At 40.9% G+C, this 17,494-nt stretch overlaps 1 protein-coding gene across 3 annotated transcripts in view; it reads right to left on the minus strand.

Annotated features, from left to right (window-relative positions):
• Nucleotides 1-17,159, minus strand: part of Ube2d2 (ubiquitin conjugating enzyme E2 D2) — a 54,797-nt gene extending 37,638 nt beyond the window's left edge. Inside the window, exons 1-2 of one of the 3 annotated variants that reach the window (XM_058584290.1) lie at nucleotides 16,698-17,159; nucleotides 10,533-10,688 (exon numbers count right to left, since the gene is read on the minus strand). In XM_058584290.1, the coding sequence (XP_058440273.1) occupies nucleotides 10,533-10,541 (9 nt within the window). In that variant the 5' untranslated portion in view covers nucleotides 10,542-10,688; nucleotides 16,698-17,159. Of the gene's footprint in view, nucleotides 1-10,532; nucleotides 10,689-16,697 lie in introns of those variants that run through there. The other 2 variants (XM_046460323.2, XM_058584291.1) reach the window with 2 other exon arrangements.
• Between the last annotated feature and the right edge of the window lie 335 nt (nucleotides 17,160-17,494).

Genomic DNA, 17,494 nt, shown 5'->3' on the forward strand with positions numbered 1-17,494 from the left:
AAAGCTGGAGGACTCACTTATGGACTCAAAACAAAATGCAAATCTAAAGCATTTAAAACAGTATGGTAAGGCCAGGTGTTGTGGTGCATGCCTGTAATCCCAATGGTTTGGGAGGCTGAGGCAGGAGGATCCCTAGCTCAAAGCCAGCCTCAGCAAAAGCAAGGCATTAAGCAACTCAGTAAGACCCTGTCTCTAAATAAAATACAAAATCGGGCTGGGGGTATGGCTCAGAGATCAAGTGCCCCTAAATTCAATTCCCAGTACTCCCAACTCCCCAAAGAAAAAGACAGTATGGTAGTGGCATATGAATATAAAGATCAGGGCTAGGGTGATAATTTAGTGGTAGAGTGCTTGCCTAGAACACATGAGGCACTAGATTCAAGCCTCAGCACCACATAAAATAATAAAATAAAGGAACTGTGCCCATCTACAACTAAAACAAAACAAGATTACAGAGATCAATGGAATAAAATTGAAAGTCCAGAAATAAACCCAAACATCTGTAGTTTAATGGTTTTCAATGCCAAAACAATTCAACAGGGTTCAAAGAATAATCTTTTCAATAAATAATACTGGAACAACTGCATATTCACATATAAAAGACTAAATCTGGACCCCTATATTATTAAATTAAAAAATTATCTTAGAACGGACTAAAAATCATCCCCTCATATCCCCTGGGGAGGGAGGGAGGGAGGGAGGGAGGGAAGGAAGGAAGGAAGGAAGGAAGGAAGGAAGAAGGAAGGAAGGAAGGAAGGAAGGAAACAATTGTCAGCAAAATGCAAAGAAAAATGAAAAAAAGAACCCTTGTGCATAACTGGTGGGAATGTAAAATGGTACAATCACTGTGAAAACAACATTGCAGATCCATGCAGGGACTGGAGGCATGCTCACTGATACTTTACCTACACACGAGTCACTGGATCCAACCTCCAGCACCAGAAAAATTAAATTAAATTAAATGAGGGTTGATGAAGCATCCTGTTGGCAACTTCCTCTAAAATGGCTCAAGGAAAAAAAAAAAAAAAAACTCTATACTGTATTTGCAACTTTTGTGTAGGTTGAAAAACAGTGTGAAAAGGCCCAAAGGCTAGCCAGGCCTAGCAGCACATGCCCATAATACCAGTGACTTGAGTTGAGGCAAGAGTCTCATAAATTCAAGGCCAGCCTCAGCAACTTGGTGAGACCCTATAAAGGACTAGGGATGTCACTTAGTGGTAGGAGCCTCACCCGCCAGATTCAATACCCAGTACTGCTCCAAAAAAAAAAAAAAAAAAAGCAATTGAGTGATTGAGCTGAGCACAGTGTGGCACATGCCTGAAATCCCAGGGTCCTGGGAGGCTAAACCAGGAGGATCTACAGTTCAAGCCAGCCTCAGCAAAAAGTGAGGTGCTAAGCAACTCAGTGAGGACCTGTCACTAAATAAAATACAATATAGGGCTGGGGATGTGGCTCAATGGCCTAATGCCCCTGAGTTCAATCCCCAGTATCTACCACCCCCCCCCCCCAAAAAAAAACCCTGAGTGATTAAACGATCTCAGGTTGAGGTTGGGCATGAAGTTTAGTGGTACAGCACTTGCCCAGCATTGGACTCAACCCTCAGTGGAATAAATATCCCATCTAAAAAATAGATACCCACATGCTTTAATTCCTGGGACCTACAAATGTCACCTTATTTGGAAAAAATGGTATCTGCAGATATATATGAATCTTTAGATAAAAATCATCTTGTATCACCTGGGTGAACAAGTTTTTGGATTTGTTTGTTTTTTACAGAATTGGGAACTAAACCCAGGTACTTACCCATGCTAGACAAGTGTTCTACCACTGAGGTACATCCCCAGTCTTGGGCAAGTTTATTTACAACTGTCATATATAGGAGACAGGGCTGGGGATGTGGCTCAAGCCGTAGCGCGCTCGCCTGGCATGCGTGCGGCCTGGGTTCGATCCTCAGCATCACATACAAAGATGTTGTGTCTGCCAAAAACTAATAAATATTAAAAAATTCTCTCTCTCTCTCTCTCTTAAAAAAAAAAAAAATATATATATATATATATATTATATATACACATATATGACAAAAGAGAAGATAAGACACACAGAGAAGGTACTATAAAGATGGAAGAAGCAGTGACTGAAAGAGATGTGACCACAAAACAAGGAACCAAAGAATGCTGACAGTCACCAGAAGTTGGAAGAAACAAGGAATCATTCTCCCCTACAGCATTAAAAGGAATGTGACCCTGCTGACACACTGATTCAGACTGCTGTACTCCAAATCCAAGAGAGCACATTTCTATTGTTTTAAGACACCCACTTTGTGGTAATTTATTATGACAGCATGGAAAACTAATATGCATAGTATAAAGAAAAGCATACTTTACCTAAAGAAAAGCACTTACGTTAGTAGGTTATTTTTTAATCTTTTTGTTTCTCCCCCCGCCACTCCCCATACTGGGGATTGAACCCAGGAGCCCTCTATCACTGAGCTACATACAGACCCAGACCTTGTTATTTTTTATTTTCAAACAGGGTCTCCCTAAGTTGCTAAAGCTGGCCTTGAACCTGGGATCCTCCTACCTCAGCTTCCAAGCCCCTAGAATTACAGGTATGCAACACTGTGTCCAGCTAGCGAGCTACTACTTTAAGAGATTAATTCCTATACTCTTTATCATTGATGCTTCTGTAAAAAACAAATTTGATTTCCAAGTTTTTACCTGACATAAGCCCTGTAGAAACTGACAAAGAAATGCTATCACTTTTTTGGAAGGATCCTCTATGGATGGTGAAGGAAGTCCTCAAATAACAGCTGACACCTCTATTACAAGGTAACATTTAAGAGAACTAGCCACACAATTCTAGACTATGAAACTTTCACATGTTATTAGAGGGCAGATGTAATTCAGTGGTAAACCCACATGCTAGCTACCTAGCATATCCAAGGTCCAGGGTTCAATATCCAGTATTGCAAAAGCAAAACAAAAAACAACAAACAAACAAAAACACTAAATAATGATTTTAAGAAGACTAACAGAAAAAAATTAAAATAAAAACAAAAGTAATAAAAAGCCTAACAGATCCAAGAAACCTCTTACTTCTGCAATGTCCTTCCAGTGCCCTCTACTGACAATGCCTAATATTTTGCTAAATGCAAAAGTGAAAGAGTCCAGCTCCTTACAATAGAGAAGGTTCTAAAGGCTGAATTTAAAGCTGAGTTAATATATAAGTGGCAGATACCTATCTTTTATCTGCTCCTTTTTATTCATTCATTTGTTTATTTTTGGTGTCAGGGATTGAACTCGGGGGCATTCCACCACTGAGCCACATCTCCAGCCCTATGTTGTATTTTATTTAGAGACAGGGTCTCACTTGAGTTGCTTAGTGTTTGCTTTTTGCTGAGACTGGCTTTGAACGCCGGGATCCTCCTGTCTCAGCCTCCCACTGCACCAGGAACTGCTCCTTTTTGTTGCTGGGTAATGCTACATTGTATGGATACCCTATATTCTGCTGTTATATTCATCTATTGATGGTTATTTGATTTGTTTCCAGATTGTGAAACAAACTGAATGGCCACATGTTATAAAAACAAAACTAAAAGCAACAAATAACCAAACAAAAAACAAAACAAAACAAGAACCTACACCTTTTGTGTAGTTCAAAGTACCAAGAATTATTCCTGTTAATATTTCCCACAGGCTTGTGGGATATATGACATTATCCCCCTTCTATACATAAGGAAACTGAGGCTTAAAAACATTAGTGAGATACCTGCCTAATGCCACAGGACTAGAAAATAACTCAGTAGGTATGTTGCTCCAAAATCCTCTTATCTTTTCCTACCACACCACTGGACTGGCATTCACTGAATACCTACCATGCATCAGGTATACTACAAAGAATAAAACGGAGATATTGTCCAGGAAAGCTAAGTCCAAAAGAGATAAAAATCATTCATGTACACATACTAAGAAACAATACTGGGGCTAGTGGTAGAGCACTTGCCTAGGACATGTGAGGCACTGGGTTCAATCCTCAGCACCACATAAAAATAAATAAAAGAAAGATATCGTTAGTTCCATTTATTATAAAATCACAAGTAACTCTTTTCCTTCAACACAGATGGGTACTTGGGATTTATTTTTCTAAGTGGTAAGTGTATGTTAAACTGAAAAGGCTGGGACTTGGGTAAACTTCCCCAGTTGGAATTGGACTTTCTCATTACCAAGGAGTCTGTCTCAGAACCAATGTTTCCAATCCTCTGGTTGTTTCATTGTAAATTTAGAAGAAATTCAGGATCTGGGAAAAAAAATCTCAAATAAGAAAATAGTTCTAATAATAAAAAAAAGAAGAAGAAGAAAATGTATTGTGTCCATCTACAGAAGGAGGAGGAGGAGGAGGAGGGGGAGAAACAACAATTCTATGGTAGTACAAGCTTCTCAGAAGTCTCTAAGTTTGAATAAAGAATTTGGAAGGAGAGGAGTGTGGGGTGAGAAGACATTCTTTGTATAAGGGAAAGCACTCAAAAAGAACAAAATAAAATGACTGAGCAGGATCAATGAGAACTGTTTCAATTACAAAGTTTTTCCCATGGTAAACTACTATGTACTATAATAGTGAAGGCAGCAATATTTTTTGTTCTAAATTTTATCCACTTTTAATACATACTTTTGTGTGTTTGTGTGTGTCTGTGTGTGTGGTGCTGGGGATTGAACCCAGGGCCTTGTGCATATGAGGCAAGCACTCTACCAACTGAGCTATATTCCTAGCCCAATACATATTCTTAAGCAATACTTTTTTTATTTTCAGCTTTAGAGCAATAATTTGCCTCAAGAAATCTGCACATCAAATAGCAAAAACAAATGATAAGCCCAGCCAGTGGCAGAAACTGTAATCCCAGGTACTGGGAAGGCTGAAGAGGCTTAGGCAAGAGGATCACAAATTCTAGGCCAGCCTAAGCAACTGTACCAGACCTGTCTCAAAAATTAAAAAAAAAAAAAAAAAAACTATTTAAAGGCACTGGGGGTGTATCTCAGTAGTAGAACACTTGCCTAGCATGTATGAAGAGGTCCTGGGTAGTTGAACTCAAGTAACACACACACACACGTGCAAATGATGCCAAACTTCTGTCTATCAATCTGCACAGAGATGCAATCTTTAACCACCAGCATTACTTTCTTCTTGACCACCAATGAACCACTGATCTACCCTATCTCTTGTCATAATTCCATGTATATTTGAGAAGTTATTTAATCAAAGCTCACCGTAATATTAAATATTTCTAGCATCTAACATATTTCCCAAAGACTTATCGTTAGAATGAACAGGTTTTAAATGGAAAGCAGTCTCCTTTGATTCTTTAACCCAAGAAGTCAAATTATTTTTAAATAAACAAGCAAGAGTTAGCTGGGGCCGTAGCTGAGTGGCAGAGTGCTTGCCTAGCAAGTGTGAGGCACTATGTTCAATCCTCAGCACCACATAAAAACAAACAAATAAAGACTTTCTGTCCATTTACAACTACAAAAAATTAATAATTAAAAAAAAAAACATAAACAAAGCATAGTCTCTGGTTTTTAGAAAAAACTAGGTGACTTGTTCATGAAGGACAATTAATAATGTTGGTAAGCTGGGCATGGTGGCACATATAATCCCAGTGCCTAGGGAAGCTGAGGCAGGAGAATCACGAGTTCAAAGGCAGGCTCAACATCTTAGCAAAGTCCTGAGCAACTTGGAGAGATCATGTCTGAAAATAAAATATTAAAAGGGCTGGCGATGGGTTTGGAGTTGTAGCTCAGCGGTAGCACACTCCTCTAGTACGTGCAAGGCCCTGGGTTCGAGCCTCAGCACCACATAAAAGTAAAATAAAGGTACTGCATCCAACTACAACTAAAACAAAACATTTAGAAGTTGGGGGGGGGCTGGTGATGTGGCTTATTGGTTAAGCACCCCAGTATTCAATCCTCAGTACCAAAAAGTGTTAGTGGTAGCTGAATTGCCTACATAAGGCAAATAAGAATAGTATAAAATAAGCAGTAGGGGCTAGGATTGTGGCTCAGGGGTAGAGTGCTCGTCTAGCACATGCGAGGCCCTGGCTTCGATCCTCAGCACCACATAAAAATAAATAAATAAAATAGTTTTCAGCGGACACAACACCTTTGTTTGTATGTGGTGCTGAGGATCGAAGCCGGGCCGCACGCATGCCAGGCCAGCGCGCTACCGCTTGAGCCACATCCTCAGCCCCTTTATTATTTTATTTTTTATTCTGAGACAGGGTCTCCCTAAATTGCCCATACTGACCTAAAAAACTGCAATCCTCCTGCCTCAACCTTCTGAGTAGATGGGACAATAGGCTTAAGACAACACAACTGGCAGTGTGATGTCAAATTTAAAATATATATGAGTTAATTAAAAAATATTTAGCCTGATGCAGTAGCAAGTGCCTGTAATCCCAGGGACTAGGGAAGCTGAGGCAGGAAGATCAAAAATTCCAAAGCAGGGGCTGGGGTTGTGGCACAGTGGTAGAGTGCTGGCCTAGCATATGTGAGATGCTGGGTTCGATACTCAGCACCACATATAAATAAAATTAAAAGTCTAAAAAAATAAATCTTTTTTTAAAAAGAAATGACACAATTAACACACACATTAAAAATTTTTTTTAAATTAAAAACAAAAAGGGGTGGAGAGGGGCTGAGGCTGTATCTCAGTGGCAGAGCACTTGCCTAGCATGTGTGAGGCACTGGGTTCGATCCTTATCACCACATACACATAAAAATAAAGGCATATTTATAAAAAAAGGGGGGGGGGGAATACCACCCCTTGGTTAAATCTCCAGATCCAAAAAAAATTTTTTTTTCATTTGCTGGAATTGGCAGTGTAGTCCAGTGGCAGAATGCTTGCCTAACATGCACCATTCCTTAGTTCATCCCCAGCACCACTAAACAAATTTGTTTATTTAGAAAGGGAAAACACCTTGGATAAATTTGGATGCTGAAGAAGACTAGAAGAACAGACACTGGAACTATAAAAGCAGACAATTTACTAGAGATCAAGGACATTTAAGAAAGAATAGGATAGAAAGTAATTGTTGGCAACGGGAAAAGTACAGTTTCTCTAGAAACAAGCAGGGAGAAAAACAATGATAAAGACAGTCAAATGTAGAGAAGCAGTGGCTCTACAGTCAAGACCTGCATGTGAATCCTGACTTTTTCTACCATAACCATATAATCTTGGACAAGTTTACTCCATGTCTCTGTTTCTCGTCTAACCCGAGGAAAGCAATTCTCATAGAACTGCTGAAAAGATTCAGTAATTCTTGATATACAGTTAATCTCTAAATATAGTAGCTGGAATTTTTTTTAATGCCTCCAAGGAAATATAAAAGATTCACATAATAAAAGATTTCTATTTTCTCTGTAGAATAGATGCTTTGGTCATGATGAGATTAAAACTATGTTTAAGAAGGTAGGAGGGTGGTTCTTAATCTTTTGTAAAAATTTAAGAACGCATTTGAATTTCTTTTTTTTTTTTTTTTTTGTGGCAGTACTGGGGATGGAGCCCAGGAGTGCTCTACCTCTGAGCTATATCCCCAGCCCTTACTGTTTTTCAATTTTTTGAGCCATGGTCTTACCAAACTGCCTAGTTAGCCTCAAACTTGAGATCCTTCTGCCAGATCCTCTAAGTAGCTGGAATTACAAGTATGCACCACTGCACCCATTTTACACTGATGAAAAATATATAACGAGACTGGAGTTGTAGCTCAGTGGTAGAGCACTTGCCTCACATGCATGAGGCCCTGGGTTCGATCCTCAGCACCACATAAATACATTAAAAAAATAGATATTGTGTCCATCTACAACTAAAAAAATATATTTATATATATATATATATATATATATATATATATATATATATATGAATGAATGAATGAATGATAAAGAACATCCAAGTGTGTGATCATGGATATGCTCTTAATGTGACCCCCATTAACAATTCAAAGGAAAGCTTACAAAGATATTCAGATTCCAGGACATAATTTAATCCTAATTATGTCAGGCTAGTGGAGCACATCTGTAATCCCAGTGACTAGGGAAGTTGAAGTAGGATTGCATTCAAGGCCAGCCTTGACAACTTGGTGAGACCCTGTCTCAAAATATTAAGAGCTGGAGCTGGGGATGTAGCTCAGTGGTAAAGCACTTCTGGGTTCAATTCCCAATTTTTAAAAAAATTGTTTGAACAAAAGAAAAAAAAAATTGCTTCCTTTTGATTTATATCCTAACACCTACATAAAGGTATTACATGGCCTTCCAGAAAAGACATTGGATACAGTCAAGAAATCCTAATTTCTTTCCCTCTATACCACCCCTGTACCCAACGGGGACAGAACCCTGAAGCACTTAAACTGAGTCACATACCCTACTTTTTTTATTTTGAAACAAGTTCTCACTAAATTGCCAAAGTTGGCCTCTAATTTGCAATTCTCCTATCTCAGCTTCCCAGATTGCTGGGATTACAGATGTACACAGCCATACCCAACAATAAATCCAGGTTCTGGATTCAGGCCTAGTCTTACCTAGCAAGTCACATGACCTTTTCAGATAGCAGCCCTGAGATATGCTGCAATACTTAACATTATGATTCTATTAGTTGAAATCTCACTTGACTTTGAACAGAAAAAAATGGTACTTTATTTCTCTCTGTTATAATTTAATATGATTTTGAAGATTAGCCTGGGAACCTAACCATCAAAACTTTATTTGTACAGGAAAAAAAAAGTGTGCTCCTATATTTCCATGATGTGGGGGGCAGAGGATTCTGGAAATATCAGGAATGAGTCAGGAATTCCTATCCTGGGAGCTGCCTGGGATATTTTAGCAGCCATTCCTTTTTGAACTATAATATCCAGAACTGGGCCTTATTAAAACCTCCTTAGCATTACAATAATACACAATCCCTGAGGATCTCTAAAGAAAAATCTTCATTAAGTTCTCCTCAAAGACAGCTCCCCACCACCTCTGGTAGTGGGGACTAAACACAGGGGCACTTCACCACTGAGCAACATTCCTAACCCATTTTATTTTACTCTGAGATAGGGTCTTGCTAAGTTGCCCAGACTGGCCTCAAATTTGTGTTCCATGCTTTAGCCTCTGGAGTAGCTGGAATTATAGGTATGTACCACAACACCTGGCTAATAATGGCTATTTAAATTATATTTAAATAGAAACCTAGTAGACCCAAAGAAAGTCTCTCAATTCAATGAAATGTTGCAAAGTAAAGTTTCTATTTCCTCTTCTTTTTTAAAAATCATGCTGGGGGTCGAACTAGGGCCTTATCATGTATGCTAAACATTGGGTATAACACTGAGCTACATCCCCAGTGTTTTTTAAGAGATGAGATCTTTCAGTTACCCAGGCTGGCCTGAACTCCTTATCTCAAGTAATCTTCCTGCCTCAGCCTCTCAATAGAGCTAGGACTGTAGGTATGCACCACTGCCCCCTGGGAAGAAATCCTTTTCTAGTGGAAGGAGAAAAAAAATCTTCCCAGAATACTTATATACTCATCCTAAGAGCTGGGGTTGTATGGGGTTGGAGTTTAGTGACAGAGCACTTGTTTAGCATGTAGGAGGCCCTAGGTTCAAGCCCCAGCACCACCACCAAAAAAAAAAAAAAAAAGCTATTTTTTGGAATAAGGTACACCTACTTTCCAAGATAGAACTAATTTAAATAGCTTTCTTTTAGCCAACTACTTACTATGTTAAAAGTTCCCAGCATTTCACAGGAATATTTGCTAATTTGTTTCATCGTTTTGATAGGAATTCATTTAGATGGAGCCCAGGAGGACCTTCCACCTGCTAGGTGAGAATACTCCCACTGAACTACATCCCAGCCCTCCTCTGATGATAGTAATATACAATCCAAATCTTTAGTATTTCTTCCACATGGTGCTAGAGATTCAGCCTAAGGCTTTGTGCATGCTAGGGGAGCACGCCACAACCCAAGCTACGTCCCCAGCCCCCAGTCAACTTTTAAGTAATATTTTAAAATTTATTACTGTTACAGTATTACAACTCCTTTCCCACATCCTTAGGAATCACACTTGAACCAGGTGCAATGAGACAATGACACACACCTATAATCCCAGCAACCCAGGAGGCAAGTGGATCTCAATATATATAAAGGGCTGGGGACATAGCTCAGTCTTAGAGTGCCTCTTGAGTCAATCCCCAGTGCAAAAAAGAAAAAGAAGGAAAAATCATTACTCTGGTAACCTCTCAACCTCAAGATATTTTGAAAGTGTACCATCTATAAAAAGATGAGTAACAACATGAAACAGATCATAACGAAAAATAAGATGTATGGACTAGGGTTGTAGCTCAATGGTAGAGCACTTGGCTTAGCACATGTGAGGCACTGAGTTCAATTCTCAGCACCAGATAAAAAATAAATAGAGGTATGATATCCATCTACAACTAAAATATATATTTAAAAAAAAAAAAAGAATAAGATGGGGCTGGGGGTATAGCTCAGTACAGCACTTGCCTCACACATGTGAGGCCATGGGTTCAATCCTCAGCAACACAGAAATAATAAAAACAACGGGCTGGGGATGTGGCTAAAGCGGTAGCATGCTCGCCTGGCACGCGTGCGGCCCGGGTTCGATCCTTAGCACCACAAAGATGTTGTGTCCGCCGAAAACTAAAAAAAAAAAGAAATAATAAAAACAAAAATATTGTATCCACCTACAACTAAAAAAATATATATTTTTTAAAAAAAGGATAAGATATATACCTCTAAATGGGATTAAATCTATTAAATTGATGTTTCCTATAACCTCACACCACAATATAAAGCTAGGTGCAGTAGCAGGCACTTGTATTCCCAGCAACTGAGGAGGAAAATCATAGGTTCTAAGCCAGCCTGGGCAACTTTGTGAGATAGTCTCAAAATAAAAAAAGGGTGGGAGATGTAGCTCAGTATTAGAGTACTTGTCTAGCATGCCTTTCGCACTGGGTTCAATCCTCAGTACTAAAAAAGAGAAGAAAAAAAATTTTGATTAGGTTGCCAAAAATCTGGACTTTCAGCTTCTCTTTCATGGGTAGGAAAAAAAGGAAGATCTGGCAACACTGGGCCCAAGGATCTTGGCAATGGCAACATTTGGAGGGAACAGGGTAGCAGCTGCCCTCATCTGACACAACACATGCATTTGCTAATTCTCTTCTTTCTTCTTGCTCACTTTGGTTACCTGCCTGGATTTCATAGTCATCAGAGTTTTAAATCTTTAGCCAAAAACTTCATCTTTTTGTTTTAGGAGGCTTAAAAGATTTAAGGCAGCTAAAAAATAAAATCTTAAACAAAAAACAGAATAGCATAATATATATTAGGTGATGTTTTAAAGCTAGTATACCAAATGTTAACTATAACTAGAAGTAGCAAGGGCACCATTAGGATATCTTTTTTTTTTTTTAATAATTATTTTTTAGGTGTAGATGGACATAATACAATGCCTTTTTATTTTGATGTGGTGCTGAGGTTCCAACCCAGGTCCTACCCGTGCTAGGCGAGCGCTCTACCGCTGAGCCACAATCCCAGCCCCAAGGATATCTTTTAAATGTACATGACTCTATTACTATTAAAAAAGAAGCTTGTCAGATATGGTTACACATGCCTATAATCCCAGCAACTCAAGAGGCTGAGGCAGGAGGACTGCAAATTCAAGATGAGTCTCAACAGCTTAGAAAGGCCCTAAGCAACTTAGTGAGATCTTGTCTCAAAATAAAAGAGCTGGGGATGTGACTGACTCCGTGATAAAGCACCTCTGGGTTCAATCCCCAGCACCAATTAAAAAAAAAAAAAAAAAAAAAAAACTTTCAGTATCCAAAGTTTGGTCAATCTTCAAATCCTCAAAGATCAAGATACTGACCCTTTAACCTTCCTAAAAAATACAGAAATTAACTTTGTATGTCAGTATTATGGCACTTACAAAAGAACCTCTGGCATCTATATAGCAAAAGAAAAACAGGAAGCAAGTCAAAAAGGTCTCTGATCTTCCGGGGACCACACAATTCACATAACACATGAACCCTCTTCACTCAGAGCCTACTAGATCTTATTTTAGACACAATTTTAATAAGCTCCATGATCTGGTTTCTTAGCCCACAACAGATGAGATGCAGCCAACTGGAAAAGGGATGGGGGTGGTGCTTCAAGGCACTCAAAGCATCAAAATCAAAGCTGAAGACCTATATAGTCAGCAGAAAAACCTCAAAACATAGCAGACCAGAGCCATTTAGTATAGATACAAAAACCCCAGAGGATCTCAACCTTTGCCAGAACTACACTGTATATTCATAATAATCCTCTTTGATATATTCTGCTTAAAGCATAGGTCTGACAACCTTAAACTGTATCTCAAAATAAAGCCCTTCAAAAGCTTTTTCCAAAAAAGACATGGCATTTCCTCAGCACAGGGGAAAAAAAAAAGATTTGAAGACTGCCAAATTCAGATACAAATAGTGTCCCTCTGTCAAAGAAACAAGATACTAAATTCCTAAAAATGCCATGTCAAATGTGGTTTTTCTTAGAAAAATTTTATTGGGGGCTAGTGTTGTGGCTCAGCGGTAGAGTGCTCGTCTCGCACACACGGGACCCTGGGTTCGATCCTCAGCACTATGTAAAAAATAAATGAGTGAAATAAAGATATTGTGTCCAACTATAAAATAAATACTTAAAAAAAAAAGAAAAATTTTATTGGAATCCAGATGCAGTTCTTGACATCTAAAGTTGAAAAGGCATTTAAGGAGAATTATTATTTCAGAAAATTATAATTGAGGGCTGGGGTTGTGGCTCAGTGGTAGAGTGCTTGCCTCACATGTGTGAGGCACTGGGTTCAATTCTCAGCACCACATATAAATAAATGAATAAAATAAAGGTCCATCAAACTAAAAAATAAAAAAAAAAAAAGAAAATTATAATTGAGAAGGTTCAAGACCAAGATCAATATAAAACAAGTATGTTACTGGCCATAGTGGCACATAACTGTAATCTAGAGGCTGAGACAGGAAGATAACAAATTTGAGGCCAACCTAAGAAATTTAGCAAGGCCCTCAGCAAATTGGTGAGACCCTGTCTCTAAATAAAAAATAAAAAGGTCTGGGGATGTAACTCTGGTAAAGCACCCCTGAGTTCAAACCCCAGTATTAAAAGAAAAAAAAAAAAAAAAGATAAGCAAGTGTCTTGCAGATTCCATTAGAGATACACTACTAGGACTGAGGATAAGATGGGACTGACTGCTCTGCCATTCAGCCTAAAATGGGCATCATATGAAAAGTAAAAAAACTTAATTCCATCTTGTTTTCATAATCTTTGAATGGTATACCAGAAATAAATTTCATTTTTCTAATCTCTGGTCTCTGAGAAGTCAAGCCACACTTTGAAGAAGCCTTTAGTTAAAAACTAGGAAAAAAAGGAATAGCAATTTTAAAAGTTCAAGCATTGCCAAGGGTGGTGGTACATGCCTGTGATCTCAGTAACTTGGGAAGCTGAGGCAGAAGGACTGCAAGTTCAAGGCCATCCTCAGTAGTGAAGCCCTAAAACAACTTGGGTGAGAACCTGTCTCAAAAAAAAAAAAAAAGGGTCGGAGATGTGACTCAGTGGTTAAGCATCTGTGGTACCATTTTAAAAAAAAAAAAAAATCAAGCTATCGTTTCATTTCTAAACTTGATTTTATTATAAAAAATTTATTCCTTAAAAATATGTAGTAACATGCCAGGATGATGGGGCACACCTATAATCCCAGAGACTCAGGAGACCAAGGCAGGAGGATTGCAAGTTTGAGGACAGCCTCAACAATTTATACAGACCCTGTGTTAAACTTAAAGGGGGGGGGGGGGAGAGGCTGCAGATGTATCTCAGTGGTAAAGTCTCCTAGATTCAATCCCCAGTACCAAAACTAAACTTAAAAAAAAAAAAAAATGTAGCTGGGCCATGTGGCATATGCTTTCTGTAAACCCCAGGAACTGAGGAGGCTGATGCAGAAGGATCGCAAATTTTGTGGCCAGCCTTAACAACTTCGTGAGTCTCAAAATAAAAAGAGCTGGAGATGTAGCTCTATGACAAAGCTTTCTGGGTTCAATCCCCGGTATCAAAAAGGAAAAAAAAAAAAAGATGTAGTAACTCAGAAGAAATCACATTACTGGGGGCAAGTAGCAAGTACAATTAGATTAAAATGTTGTTTGTAATCAAAATGCTATTTTCAATCAATGTAGGGATTAAATGCTACAATTCTTGATCTGATAGTTATCACATAGTATACTCAGTTGTAGAAGAGCACAATCCTCTATAGGTATAAACCAAGTGACATCTCCAAGTTGGTAACGTCCCAGTTAGACTCTAGAAGTACTTAGTAACTCCTAAACACCTCAAAAATACATATATGTTTTTACTTGGATGATTATCTCTCAATTGTGCTTCTGCACCTTAAATGACTCTACCAGAAGCCTTTACTTAAGGTTCACATTTTTTTAACAAATATCCTGCTTCATTTTAGTATAAGATTTATTGTCTAAAGTCTGCCATTTTTCATTTGTAAGAACTGAAGCCAAAAAAGTGGGTAAGAAGCTAAACTAACCTATAGTAGGTGATGGGACTCATTGTACTCATTTAAAGGTCTTGATTGATCAAGAATGAAGTGAGGACTAGCCAGAGAGTGCAGTTCCCGGTTATTCCAGAGGATAAGGTAGGAGAATCACAAATTCTAGGCCAGGTCAGGCAACTCAGCCAGACCCTGTCTCAAAATAAAAAAAGGGATGGTGATGTGGGCTGGGGTTATAGCTCAATGGTACAGCACTTGCCTAGCATGTGTGAGGCACTGGGTTCGATCCTCAGCACCACATAAAAATAAATAAAAAAAAGGTACCATTAAAAAAAAAAAAATCAAGCTATCATTTTTTAATTTCTAAATTTGATTTTATTATTAAAATTTATAAGGATATTTTGAAGAAAATCGATTCCTCAAAAATATGTAGTAACATGCCAGGTATGATGGGGCACACCTGTAATCCCAGAGACTCAGGAGACCAAGGCAGGAGGATTGCAAGTTTGAGGACAGCCTCAACAATTTAGACAGACCATCTACAATTAAAAAAAAAAAAAAAAATTTTAAAGGGGGGGAGAGGAGGGGATGTAGCTCAATGGCAAGTGGCCAGGGGTTCAACCTTCAGTACAGTAGCAACAAGAATGAAATGAGGATCAACTACTGAACTGAGGTGTTTAAACTGTCAATCTGCATCCTAACTTGGTTTAAGGCAAAGTAAAAAATGGTTCTCTTCCTCCTGCATTCCCACCACAGCGTTCAGAATGGATAATCCCAGGACCTACTTCTCACTAAGCAGCTAAAAGTTTAATTCAGCCAATCTGAGTAGCCAAGCAAAACACCTAACAAAAACCACCAATGGTGTCTCCCCACTTCCAAGAACAAAAAAATTACAGTAAGTGGCACTAAAAAAATTACAATAGCCAGGTGTGGTGGCACACGACTGAAATCCCATTGACTACTAAGGCTGAGGTAGAAGGGTTGCAAATTGGAAGACATCCTCGGCAACTTAAGGAGGTCCTAATCAACTTAGAAAGACTCTGTCTCACAGTAGTTAAATAAAGAGAAGTTGGAATGTGTCTCAGTAATAAGGCTCCCCTGGGTTCAATCCCCAGCGCCCCAAAAATAAAGTAAAATAAAAATAAAAGGCTACAATATTAGATAAAGAACCCTAAATTTTCAAGACAAGCCCACACTCTTGATGCATAGGAAAACCTCCTTATCCATAACTAAACGAATAACCTTTCATTTCGAAGAGCAAAGAAATTCTTTCTCGTCGAAAATCAAAAGGGTCTCCCTGAACATACAACACTGTGTTAAGTCTATTTTGTGAATAGACGGTGAAAGGCTTCTGTGTGTAATTTCTCCAGTGGTTTTCAATGTTCAGTTTTTGAACTGGCTCCTACCCTTGACAATTTAACAGTTTTTCTATCAGATCTAATCTTGCAAAACTGAAGTGATAGTTTCTGACTACATATGGCAACCTCAAGGAATAAAAGGCTTCTCCCTCTACTTCCCTCCTCCTTTCTAAGAGTCACATTTTTTTCCTTCTAAACTTCCTACTCTAGCACTTTCTGCTAGTCAGATGGACCGAAGTATACAGTCACCAAAGAGGTAAGTGAACTCAAGAAATAGTTGTGGATCGGGCAATACAGCTTCCTCCGCCGGCCCAAGAGAGGGTCCCTGAGCCCAGGCAGTTCTCAGAAGGGAGCCAGGGCGGAGACCGGTGGAGGAGCCCTTTCGAGCTCTGTCTATGGGGACTCCTAACGCCCTCGCACCACCCAACCCCTAGTTTAGCTGGACAATGCCTTGAAGCGCAGCCGCCCCAGGACGGAGAGACACCCGGGGACTCCACACCACGCGGGCCCGGCAAGGCAGACAGGAGGAACACTAGGAGTGGGAACACCTCCGGCCTAAGCACGAGCCGCGCGCCGGGGCCTCCACGGGCGCCATCACTGGGAGTGGGGTGTGAAGGCCGCCCCGCGGGGCCAGCGCCGGCAGCGAGAACCAGAGGCCGCGAGCCCGGCGGAGGCGACGGCGGGAAGTGCAGGCCGCAGCTTGCTCAGGAGGCCAGCCCAGCGGCCCATCCCCGTAGTCGACCTCGGGACGCTTACCTTGTGGATTCTCTTCAGAGCCATGGTGGGAGGCGGTGGAGGTGGCAGCGGCCCCCGGGCCGGGGGCGGGGGAGGGGTGGGGAAGGGACGAGGGGGCCTAAGGCCGCCTCGGCAGTCGCGGGTCGGCCGGAGAAGATGGGGAGTTCGGGTGCGCGGGTCCGACAAGACAAGCTGAGGGCTGGGGCCCACTCAGCTTCTGGGCCTGCCGCAGCAGTCACCGCATCACCCGGCGGCGGCCCCTTTATGCGCTGCCGCCCCAGCCGCCGCCGCCGCCGTAGCTGCCTCTTCCTCCCAGTCTCAGAGCCTCCACAGCCGCCACGGATCCCTCCGCCTGGAGCAAGAGCCCGAGTCTCCGGCTCAGCAGGCGCCTCTCGGTCGGACAGCGAAAGGAACTGCCTGCCCTCCGGCCTGCTGCAGGTGGACCAAGGGACGCGCGGGCGGGCGGGCGGGCGGCGCCGCCGGGGTGGGGCCGCCAGAGCGCGGGGTGGGCCCAGGCCGAGGGGCAGGTCGGGAGGCGCGGGGATTGGCGGTCCAGCGAGGGAGGGCCGGGCCGCGCCGGCGGCGGAGGGATACGGTCCGCCCCTGTGAGTACCTTACGCACCGTCGCTGTCGCCGCCAGGGCCGCCACGGCCGAGGGGATGACGCCGCGAAGCGCTGGGAGGAGATCTCGCGAGAGTCGAGGAGCAGGCGGGTTCTGGATGCTCTGGCGCCAGGACCCTTTAGTTCCCAGCGCCTGATGTCTTTCGTGCGTGTTGTCGAGGATAAACAAATATTTAAAGGCACATGTTTTGCGTGTC

The sequence above is a fragment of the Marmota monax genome, unplaced genomic scaffold (genome assembly GCF_021218885.2).
Source record: "Marmota monax isolate L192 unplaced genomic scaffold, Marmota_monax_Labrador192_F-V1.1 WCK01_AAM20220418_F8-fsc00006, whole genome shotgun sequence".
In the NCBI taxonomy this organism is placed as follows: Eukaryota; Metazoa; Chordata; class Mammalia; order Rodentia; family Sciuridae; genus Marmota; species Marmota monax.